This window comes from Abramis brama (assembly GCF_963993115.1).
Source record: "Abramis brama genome assembly, chromosome: 22".
NCBI classification, from domain to species: Eukaryota; Metazoa; Chordata; class Actinopteri; order Cypriniformes; family Leuciscidae; genus Abramis; species Abramis brama.
The window spans coordinates 34,623,375-34,635,874 of NC_139984.1; the positions used below are offsets into that span (position 1 = coordinate 34,623,375).

General features: G+C 43.4%; 1 protein-coding gene across 2 annotated transcripts in view; it reads right to left on the reverse strand.

Moving 5' to 3' along the window:
- Positions 1 to 12,500, reverse strand: part of ephb4b (eph receptor B4b) — a 30,621-nt gene that overhangs the window by 3,503 nt on the left and 14,618 nt on the right. The window contains exons 5-15 of one of the 2 annotated variants that reach the window (XM_084098781.1): positions 12,401 to 12,500; positions 11,992 to 12,321; positions 11,238 to 11,362; positions 10,796 to 10,955; positions 10,452 to 10,551; positions 8,011 to 8,072; positions 6,473 to 6,577; positions 6,067 to 6,314; positions 3,959 to 4,174; positions 3,339 to 3,488; positions 911 to 1,104 (exon numbers count right to left, since the gene is read on the reverse strand). The exon at positions 12,401 to 12,500 is cut by the window's right edge and continues 56 nt beyond it. In XM_084098781.1, the coding sequence (XP_083954907.1) occupies positions 911 to 1,104; positions 3,339 to 3,488; positions 3,959 to 4,174; positions 6,067 to 6,314; positions 6,473 to 6,577; positions 8,011 to 8,072; positions 10,452 to 10,551; positions 10,796 to 10,955; positions 11,238 to 11,362; positions 11,992 to 12,321; positions 12,401 to 12,500 (1,790 nt within the window). Of the gene's footprint in view, positions 1 to 910; positions 1,105 to 3,338; positions 3,489 to 3,958; positions 4,175 to 6,066; positions 6,315 to 6,472; positions 6,587 to 8,010; positions 8,073 to 10,451; positions 10,552 to 10,795; positions 10,956 to 11,237; positions 11,363 to 11,991; positions 12,322 to 12,400 lie in introns of both variants that reach the window. The other variant, XM_084098780.1, reaches the window with a different exon arrangement.

Genomic DNA, 12,500 nt, shown 5'->3' on the forward strand with positions numbered 1-12,500 from the left:
GACGCACCGCGTCAAAAACTATCCGACCAATGAGATTGGCGCTTTTGCTCACGTGTCTGGAGCTTCTGAAGTTACAGTAAAACACAACTTGGGGGCGCTCAAACACAAAACGGTCTTGCCGAGCACACATACGTAATGGCGAAGAAGATATACGGCAAGTAGCGTCTACACTGGGAAGAAATAAGACGAGGAAGATGCAAGGCAAGATGAATGTAGAGCTGCTGCTCTCGGTGTCGGAACATAAAGAACTATATGACAAACGCGACAGCGACTACAAAAATCTTGATAAAAGAGAACTGGAGTATTTCTGTTTTACATTAAGCGCCATCTAATGTCAGGGAATGAATTTGCATGTTCACTCGGCTCATCGTCAGCGGAAATCGCTTGGGTGTGAACACAAAAAACGCGGTGAAAAACGCGTGCCGATACTCGTCCCGGTGTGTACGGCCCTTTAGGGTTAGGGTTAGTTTGTTGAGGGTTGGAAGAAGCACTACACGCCTGCGCATATCTATCCAAACACACATACCTATAGACTGAACTCGTGATGCGCGACGTCGGTGTTTGCGCAGAGATAACCGATAATCATTTGCACCTTGGAACATATTTCAGGGAGTATGAATGTTTTATAAATGTATTGTAATGTATTATAATTGTTAGCGGCCCCTGAGTTAATAACTAATGATCTTTACAACGGAAGTGAATCAATCAAAACTAACTTTATCTGGACAATAACTTTATTCTAGATCTGCTGTAAAGCCTAAACAATCTCTGTTACTGTAATCTCCTGTTATCACTGTAAAGCTGCTGTGAAACTCTATATTGTTAAAGCGCTGTATAGATGAAGGAGACTTGATCTGACTTGACACACACACACACTCACTCACACACACACACACACACACACACTCACCCGTCGGGGATGCGTGCGGTGATCTTGAGTGAGGCTGGGTGTCGGATCAGTCGGTCGAGTGCAGAGACGATGGCACAGAAGCGCGGGCGAGACGATCTCTCCTTCTGCCAGCAGTCCAGCATCAGCTGGTGCAGAGAAGCAGGGCATTCTGGGGGAGCAGGGAGCCGGTAGTCCTGCTCGATGGCGTTGATCACCTGCACACCATCAAATTTAAGTTTTTAAAAATAATGTCTACACAAAACAAATACAAATCTCAATATATAAATATATATACACACACACAGTTATATATTATTATACAGCTGCAATCAAAATTATTCAACCCCCACTGCAAATCAGGTTTATTGGCAACATTTACAGACTTTCAGCTGTTTGCAGTGAACAAATCAAACAAACGTAACTGAAATAGCTCAACTGGAAACAGGTGTTTCTCATTAATCAAGGGCTTCATTAGCAGCACCAGGTGTGCTAGAGCTAGAACACATGACACATCTGAACTGGAGAGGGTTGTGCAGTGTCTGACTGCAAGTTAGAAATATGGCTAAGGTTTATTTCGACTGATAAATTTGCAACTGTATATAATTATATCTCATATTATTTTAATTAAACAGGCTGCGCCACAATCAACTGCAAACCAGTTCAAAACACGTTTCATTCAATATACCACCTCAAAAGCAGTCATTTTGATTGCTAAAAATCACAATGAAGTAATTTCCTAATTATAAACATTGCAAATTTTTCCACAAAATTCTGGAAATTTCCACAACTAAATCAGTGAGCTTGAACGGAAATAAAATAGCAGGAAAAAACTTGTGAAATCCGTTGATTTACTATATATTACAAAATCAATATCTTTAAAAATGTGTGTGAAGCGACATCATATCATCAAAAAGCAAAATGAAAACTACAAATGTTGAGTAAACCGTGTGTTAATTTCGTTTTACGAAATCCATGATGAAAAATACGACACACACGCCATTAAATGATAACTCTGACTATATCAACATGCAATATCGCTGACGAAAGAAGACGAGACTAAAATGTAGTGAAAAGCATTACTAAAACCTGTCTTTGTTCTTGTATTACAGACTGTTTTATCCGAGAAATGCTATGCTTGAGCAAACAGTTTGTGAATAGGCAACTACAAATGATGGCCATGAAAGAGACTGTGAACGCATTGAATAGGATGTGTTTAGTTGGTGAATAGCATAGGCTACTATTACACAGTAGCGATAACGTTAAGCGCACCAGAATGAAATATAATATTCAGAAGTAAACAGCATAGCTGACTTACAGATTCAGTTTACATCCACAAATGAATAAGCGCGTCGATTCAGGGAGCAGTGCAAAGTGCCCGTGCAAAATCAGTTTTTGTGAGCTGATCGCCATCAAAAAAGTTCAGGAGATATTCCTTAGCAATGGCTGATTTCAACAGTTTCAATATGATAAAAAATAACTTTTATATTGATTCAATGGATTAATTGCATTTTGAAAAAAAAAGTGTCATGAATTTATTGCATTTTTGGGGGAAAATAATCCGTTTTTATAATAAATCTTTGAAAATCAAAATCTGGATTTGAATTTTTTGTTATTATAACCTAAAGATCAAATCAAGTATATTTGTATAGCGCTTTTCACAATACAGATTGTATCAAAGCAGCTTCACAGTATTAAATTAAAATAAAATAATACAACAAGGTTTGTTTCTAGTGGAATTTATTGATTGATAGAATAAAATTAAATATCCCCAAAATATCCCCAACTGAGCAAGCCAAAGGCAACAGATGCTATGTGAAAGTTTGAAACAGAAATTTAGCACGATTTGGAACCAAACTATAATATCCAGAAGTAAACAGTGTAGCTGACTGAGTGTTTATGTCAGAATGTTTATTTTTAAACCACGACCTTCTAAAAATGATATATTTAACGATATCTTTAGCATTTCTCATCCAAACAACGTCAAACTTGGCACTGCACTTACTCGTGCCCGTAGCGAGACACCTGTCGAGTTTGAAAGATATGCTTGAGAGATATGCGAGTAACAGACATACACACACACACACAGACGTTTCTGTAATTTATAGATAGATACTTGCAATCTGGCAACCATGCAATTATTCTGATGAAATAGAAATTTCTCAAATGACAAAAATTGTTGTGTGATTATAATTTTAAGCAAGATAATCGTTAGCCTATTATAAATGTAACCATTATGCAGAATGACGAAATTATGACAAAGTTTAACTAGACTAAACTAGCTAACTAACTAGACTAAATGCCCAGGCTTTAAGTTGACTAAACCTTGACTGAATGAAAACAGGGAAAGGTTGGCTAAATAGTATAAAACATGTTTTGACACAGGACTAAATGTAGAAAACGAGCTCTACGTGTGTGTGTGTGTGTGTGTGTGTGTGAGTGCTGGACTCACGTCCTGGTTGCTCATGTCCCAGTAGGGTCTCTCTCCGAACGACATCACCTCCCACATGAGGATGCCGTAGCTCCACACGTCTGACGCGGACGTGAACTTGCGGAAGGCGATGGCTTCAGGAGCCGTCCAGCGGATGGGGATCTTCCCGCCCTGAGGAAACACAGATCCTCCACATCAACAAACAAACGGCTGTGTTTCTGAGATCCTGCCATTCAGTAGAATTCTAATGATACCCAACTCTAGCAATAAGCCAGGAAAATAACTTGCGTGTCAAAGAAGTTCTGACACACACCTGAAGAGCTCAGAAAGCTGAGTGTCACATGCATGAATGATCGAATACACACACGACTATGCCCAATGCCCATTCTGATGGCAAAAATCACAAACAATTTGGTATCTTAATAAAAAAAAAGAAGAGGTGAATTTTCTGCAAAAATTCTAAACACAAAAGTAATATCCTAATTATAAAATAAACATCACACATTTTCAGTCAATCAGGATGATCACCCAAAAAATAAACAAATAAAAAATGTAAATCAGAAACCCCCTCTGTCTTCAGCCGTGATCAGTGTGTGTGTGTGTATGTGTGTGTGTGTGTGTGTGTGTGTGTGTATGCTCACCAGAGAGCTGGTGTAGGTGGGGTCCGAGGAGTTCTCCGTCAGGAACCGGGACAGGCCGAAGTCGGACACCTTACACACCAGGTTACTGTTCACCAGGATGTTCCGGGCCGCCAGATCCCGGTGCACGAAGCTCATCTCAGAGAGATACTTCATCCCTGACGCGATCCCACGCAGCATCCCGACCAGCTGGATCCCGGTGAACTGACCGTCGTTCAGCTGAGGAGAGAGAGACAGGAGAGTGAGACAGGAGAGTGAGACAGGAGAGTGAGACAGGAGAGTGAGACGGAGAGAGAGACAGGAGAGTGAGACGGGGGAGTGAGACGGAGAGAGAGACAGGAGAGTGAGACGGGGGAGTGAGACACGAGAGTGAGACAGGAGAGAGAGACGGGGGAGTGAGACAGGAGAGTGAGACACGAGAGAGTGAGACACGAGAGAGAGACGGGGGAGTGAGACGGGGGAGTGAGACACGAGAGTGAGACAGGAGAGAGAGACGGGGGAGTGAGACGGAGAGAGAGACAGGAGAGAGAGACGGGGGAGTGAGACAGGAGAGTGAGACACGAGAGAGTGAGACAAGAGAGTGAGACACGAGAGAGAGACGGGGGAGTGAGACGGGGGAGTGAGACACGAGAGTGAGACAGGAGAGAGAGACGGGGGAGTGAGACAGGAGAGTGAGACACGAGAGAGAGACGGGGGAGTGAGACGGGGGAGTGAGACACGAGAGTGAGACAGGAGAGAGAGACGGGGGAGTGAGACAGGAGAGTGAGACACGAGAGAGTGAGACAAGAGAGTGAGACAGGAGAGAGAGACAGGAGAGAGAGACAGGAGAGAGAGACAGGAGAGAGAGACAGGAGAGTGAGACGGGGGAGTGAGACGGAGAGAGAGACAGGAGAGTGAGACGGGGGAGTGAGACAGGAGAGTGAGACAGGAGAGAGAGACAGGAGAGTGAGACAGGAGAGAGAGACCAGCTGGATCCCGGTGAACTGACCGTCGTTCAGCTGAGGAGAGAGAGACAGGAGAGTGAGACAGGAGAGTGAGACAGGAGAGAGAGACAGGAGAGTGAGACAGGAGAGAGAGACCAGCTGGAACCCGGTGAACTGACCGTCGTTCAGCTGAGGAGAGAGAGACAGGAGAGTGAGACAGGAGAGTGAGACAGGAGAGTGAGACGGAGAGAGAGACAGGAGAGTGAGACGGGGGAGTGAGACGGGAGAGAGAGACAGGAGAGAGAGACAGGAGAGAGAGACAGGAGAGTGAGACGGGGGAGTGAGACGGAGAGACAGGAGAGTGAGACGGGGGAGTGAGACAGGAGAGTGAGACACGAGAGTGAGACAGGAGAGAGAGACGGGGGAGTGAGACAGGAGAGTGAGACACGAGAGAGTGAGACACGAGAGAGAGACGGGGGAGTAAGACACGAGAGTGAGACAGGAGAGAGAGACGGGGGAGTGAGACAGGAGAGAGAGACACGAGAGAGTGAGACAAGAGAGTGAGACAGGAGAGAGAGACAGGAGAGTGAGACAGGAGAGTGAGACGGAGAGAGAGACAGGAGAGTGAGACGGGGGAGTGAGACACGAGAGAGTGAGACAGGAGAGTGAGACACGAGAGAGAGACGGGGGAGTGAGACGGGGGAGTGAGACACGAGAGTGAGACAGGAGAGAGAGACGGGGGAGTGAGACAGGAGAGTGAGACACGAGAGAGTGAGACAAGAGAGTGAGACAGGAGAGAGAGACCAGCTGGATCCCGGTGAACTGACCTTCGTTCAGCTGAGGAGAGAGAGACAGGAGAGTGAGACAGGAGAGAGAGACGGGAGAGAGAGACAGGAGAGTGAGACGGGGGAGTGAGACACGAGAGAGTGAGACAGGAAAGACATGAGAGTGAGACACGAGAGTGAGACAGGAGAGAGAGACATGAGAGTGAGACGGGGGAGTGAGACACGAGAGAGTGAGACAGGAGAGACATGAGAGTGAGACAGGAGAGTGAGACAGGAGAGTGAGACAGGAGAGAGAGACAGGAGAGAGAGACACCAGAGTGAGACAGGGAGAGTGAGACAGGAGAGACATGAGAGTGAGACAGGAGAGTGAGACAGACAGACAGACAGACACACACACACTGACCCGCAGGAAGGAGTCGAGCGCCCCGTTCTCCATGTACTCGGTGAGGATCATGACGGGGCAGGATGCAGTGATCACTCCCTCCAGGTGGATGATGTTGGGGTGCTGGAACTGGCCCATGATGGACGCCTCGGACAGGAAGTCCCGCCTCTGCTTATCAGTGTATCCTCCCTTCAGGGTCTTGATGGCCACGCAGCTCTCCTTCCTCCCCGGGACCCTGAGCCGGCCCCGGCACACCTCACCGAACTCACCTGCGCATATGAAGAGTATCACATTCACACGCGCACAATGGAGAAACTCGAGATGTGCTTTCATCAGGTGTGTGTTCTATATTACTGCTGTTCATGCTGGAAACATGAGACTCGAGCCACACCTGCGCACAACAATCACACACACACACGGTTCTCACCAGCGCCGATCACTTCCTCGATTTTGACAAACGACACGTCAATCTCTTTGGCAAACTCCCTCACAGCCTCGTTAGGATCCTCGTATGTGAATGGATCGATGTAGACTTTAATCCCTGTGAGAAACACACACACACACACACACACACAAACACAAACACACAAACACAAACACAAACACACACACAAACACAAACACAAACACACAAACACACAAACACACAAACACACACACACAAACCCACCAGGGTTATTAATCTAAAACCATAACAATACATTTCCGTTTCTTGAATTAAAATAAATGTTAACTGAAATAAGGTAAAGTATTAAAAACTTGAAAAACTTTAATTAAAAATACAATGAAAACAGAAAATAAAAAATTTAATCTTATTTCAGCTCATTTCTCATTTTCATTCAGTTGAACATTTTTATTTAACTTGATTTATTATAATAACTAAAACTGAAATGAAAATTAATACAAACTATATAGAAAGTATAAAAATAAAAACTAATTGATAAAACTATAATAGTCTCAATGACACTAATGACACACACGGTAACACGCACTAAAATTGCACTGAAAAGAGAAAATATAAAAATAAAAAGTACCGGTAATTCAAAAATAAAAAAAACAATTAAACTATAAAGATATAAAAAAATGTATAAAAGTGAAACAAATACACTAAAAAAAATTACTAAAACTAACTAAAATTACTTTTTTTTGGCTTTATTTCAGTTCAAACCTCAAAATGATGTAGATATGGAATAATAGAAGTTTACTGGAAACAAAGAAAACAAGAAACTTGTTTACCTTATTGGAAGAAACTAAAAATAAAATATTAATTAATAATAAATTAAATATGAGTGAATGAACTGATCTACACTTTTATTCTGGCAAAAGACCAGTGTTATCTTAGCATTATTGGCATACAATTATATAAAATATTATAAATTAGATTTTATTTTTATATTTTCCTTTTTAATTTTAAATAAAGTTATGGATTTTCATGATATTAAAAACCTACATAGACTGAACTGGCTGATATTGGCTTGAACTTTGGCATGTTTTTAGTTTGTTCAAATGTCTCTGATATTAATATTATAGCTGTGACAGTGTAAACTGTGTTATATTTCCTGCATGTTCACATCTTAGAGCACCAAAGGTTATATTTATGAAAGTTTTTCCTACTTGATCGAACACTTGAAATGATTTCTGTTGTGTAACGTTGTGTCATCAGGTGAGTATAGTAATAATAATTCAAATTTTGGAGTTTAGTAAAAATAACAATAATTCAGTTAATATAAATGTTACAACATGAAGCACATTGTATTTTGTTAGTTTACTGGCATCAACAGTTGTTGCCCGGCAACAGTGAACAACTAAAGTCCACATCACATGTTTCGCCGGTCTGGACCTGTTTGTGTAACATCACGATCTTCATCACACACACACACACACACACACACACACACACACACACACACACACACACACACACACACACACACACACACAGTCCTGACTGTGGGAGAAACTCACCCGGACCCATCAGGAACTGGCCACTCTTATCCGGGTCTGGGTCCCTGGTCCTGTTGGAGCGCCTGAGAAACACACACACACACTGTTAAACCAGCGTGATCTTATTCTGTGTTTATATGTGATAAGATTACACGGAGGTGTGTGTGACTGAATTCCTCTCGCATGACTCCTGTGAGTTTCTGTCTGTTGTGTGAGAGACCCTGCAGCTGTTCGTCTCTATATGAGTGTGTGTGACATGCTTCTGTGTGAGTGTGTGTGTGTGTGTGTGTGTGTGTGTGTGTGTGTGTGCTCCTGGGGTTAGATTCATTGTTCCAGTAAGAGTCTGTATGGAGACAGCACTGGGTGGACACATCCTGTTCTCTCTCTCTCTCTCTCACACACACACACTCACTCACACACTCACACACTCACACACTCACACTAGGGCTGGTCCGAATACCATTTTTTGAGCTTCGAAGCGTCGGTAGTAATGAACATTGAATATTGGAAGCTTCGGAGAGAGGGGGCCGAACATATTCTTCTCTCTAATAAAGGCAGGAATCTCTGTGTGTCTGTATATCCGTTTGCATTTTGATTATTTCGAGAACCGTTCATCCAATCGACTTCACAAGGGAGTGCAGTGTCGCATTTGGTGCAATATAGATGGACACGCGAGACGCGACACGTTCAGAATTAATAAACTTTTAGTAAACTACAGAACAGCGCGAGCGGGAAGCGGCGCACCTCACACGGGAAGGGCTTATGCTCCGGGAACGGACACTGCACTAGAGATATACACACACACACACACACACACACACACACACACACACACACAGGTCTGTTAAAGGGATACTCTACCGTTTTTTCATATTAAACTATGTTATTCCCTTATCTAAGACGAGTTGATACATAACTCTCTCATCTCAGTGCGTGCACTTAATCGCTCTAGCGCGCGGTGACACTTTGAAAGCACTTAGCTTAGCCCAGTATATTCAGTGGTATCTAGCAGCAATGCATTTAGAAGTGACCAAACACATAAATAAAGAAAAAACGAAATTTAAATAAAGAAAAACAAAATTTAAATAAAGAAAAAACGAAATTTAAATAAAGAAAAACAAAATTTAAATAAAGAAAAAACGAAATTTAAATAAAGAAAAACGAAATTTAAATAAAGAAAAACAAAATTTAAATAAAGAAAAAACGAAATTTAAATAAAGAAAAACGAAATTTAAATAAAGAAAAACGAAATTTAAATAAAGAAAAAACGAAATTTAAATAAAGAAAAAAAGGCCGGCCTTATTCAAGCGCGAATGAGAACCGTTTTGCAGGGGATCCCAGGTGTGCAAAAAAACAACAACGAATATTCGAATGTCAAATTTTCAAATCGAATACCAACCCACCGAACAAATATTCGAATATTCGGGTTCAGCCCTAACTCACACACACACTCACTCACTGACTCTCTCACTCACTGACTCTCTCACTCACTGACTCTCTCACTCACTCACTCACTCTCTCACTCACTGACTCACTCACTCACTGACTCACTCACTCACTGACTCTCTCACTCACTGACTCACTCTCTCACTCACTCACACACACACACACTCACTGACTCTCTCACTCACTGACTCTCTCACTCACTGACTCTCTCACTCACTGACTCACTCTCTCACTCACTCACACACACACTCACTCACTGACTCTCTCACTCACTGACTCTCTCACTCACTGACTCTCTCACTCACTGACTCTCTCACTCACTGACTCTCTCACTCACTGACTCTCTCACTCACTGACTCTCTCACTCACTGACTCACTCTCTCACTCACTCACTCACTCACTGACTCACTCACTGACTCACTCACTGACTCACTCACTGACTCTCTCACTGACTCTCTCTCTCTCTCACTCACTCACTCACCGACTCTCTCACTCACTCACTCACTGACTCACTCACTCACTCACTCACTGACTCACTCACTCACTCACTCACTCACTGACTCACTCACTGACTCACTCACTGACTCACTCACTGACTCTCTCACTGACTCTCTCACTCACTCACTCACTCACTCACTCACTGACTCACTCACTGACTCACTCACTCACTGACTCACTCACTCACTGACTCACTCACTCACTCACTCACTCACTCACTGACTCACTCACTGACTCACTCACTGACTCTCTCTCTCACTCACTCACTCACCGACTCTCTCACTCACTCACTCACTGACTCTCTCACTGACTCACTCACTCACTCACTCACCGACTCTCTCACTCACTCACTCACTCACACACAATAAACAGGATGAGTCACACTGAAGTGAGTGTGAATGTGTGTGTCTGTGTTATGTGAGTATATGTAAGCGGGCAGAGTTGGATATATGATAGTTATCAACCCCCCCCCCCCCCCCCCCCCATCCAAACACCAATCACATCATCACATATCTCACCTGAAGCAGAACACGGCAACAATCACCACGGCGATGAGAATGAGCAGTCCTATAGCAACCAGCACACCAGTGAGCATAAGCTGCGATGGAGACTCTTCGCCTGAGAGACACACACTGTTAGATGAGGATGTGAGGTGTGTGTGTGTGTGAGTGTGTGTGTGTGTGTGTGAGTGAGTGACTGTGTGTGTGAGTGAGTGAGTGAGTGAGTGTGTGTGTGAATGAGTGAGTGTGTGTGTGAGTGAGTGAGTGACTGTGTGTGAGTGAGTGAGTGAGTGAGTGAGTGAGTGAGTGAGTGACTGTGTGTGTGAGTGAGTGAGTAAGTGTGAGTGTGTGTGTGTGTGTACCGTCAGGAAGCGTGCTGATAGTAGCAGTGGTGCTGAAGTGACCGTATCCCGCCACAGTTCTGGCTCGGACCTGCACCTGATACTGTGACCCGCGAGCCAGGTCGTGCAGATCCACTGAGCTACTCTTACTGCTGACGTACTGCCATCCGTCATCCTGACCCTACAGCACAGGTCAAAGGTCAAAGGTCAGGGACAGGTGGAACACACACACACACAGTTCTATAACTGTATATAGAACTATAACAATAACTATAACAATATCTATAATGATAACTATAAAAAACTACACTGATAACTATAATGAATATAACAATAACTAACAATATAACTATAATGATATCTATGATATCATGATTACTATAATAGTAGCTTTAACAGTAACTATAACGGTAATGTTAACGATAATAACTATAACGGTAACTATGGCGATAACGCGCCTCACCTTCAGACAGTAGCGCAGCTGATACTCCTGAATGTTGTGCTGGTTCTGCGAAGGAACCGTCCAGCTGAGAGACACACTGCTCTCCGACGCCTTAGTCCTCCTGACCCCGGACACTGGAACGGCCACTACACACACACACACACACACACACACACACACACACACATATAATGTTAATGTATTATCTTAACGTCTTCTAGTCACATTCATCAGTGTGGATCTGACGACAGGATCGTTTACATTCAGAGATGATATAAACCATCAACCAGATTAAAATAAAAGTTTGTGTTTACATAATATATGTGTGTGTTCTGTGTATAATTATTTGTATATATAAATACACACACATGCATGTATATATTTAAGAAGTAGTTTGCATGTATATATATTTATACATAATTTATATTATATATAAATATTTTACATATAAATAACATATTTTTCTTAAATATATACATGCATGTGTGTGTATTTATATATACAAATAATTATACACAGAACACACACATATATTATGTAAACACAAACTTTTATTTTGGATCGCGATTAATCGTTGCCCAACACTACTTTATATATATCGTTATAGTTATCGTTATAGTTAGGGTTAGATATCATTAGTTGTCGTTTTAGTTCATTTTCATAAATAATTGTTATTGTTACACAGGATTGATTCTGACTGGCTGTCAATGTTTGTATTATTCGTTTATAGAGAGTGTGTGTGTGTGTGTGTGTGTGTGTGATCTTCAGCACTGACCGTCTCTGCTGGTGGTGATGTTGACGCTGCTGGAGGCGGGGCTTGTGTGACTGACAGCGCTCACGCCGCTCAGGGATAGGACAGTGAAGGTGTAGGTGGTGTGTGGGAGGAGCCCGCGGATGATGACACGCCTCCCGGTCACGCCCATCTGCCCCGGCCTGTAGGTGACGCTGTCTGCGCAGGCAACACACACCGAGCCGTGGCAGCGCACACACTCCACGCTGTAGCTGAGGTCCGAGCGCCCGCCCCGGTCCACAGGCTCCGCCCACTCCAGGGTCACCACGGTGTCATTGATCTGAGAGATGATGCTGCGCGGGGCCGACGGGGGCTCTGAGGAGGGGGAGGTCAGAGGTCACATAAATGAGTCCATGAGAGTGTGTGTGTGTGTGTGTGTGTGTGTGTGTCTCACTGGTGCAGGCTGAATCTGGGAGGTCACTGGCGGCTCGGTAGAATCCCGCGCGACACAGACACTCACTGGATCCAGTGAAGTGTGCGTTACTGTTGTCTGG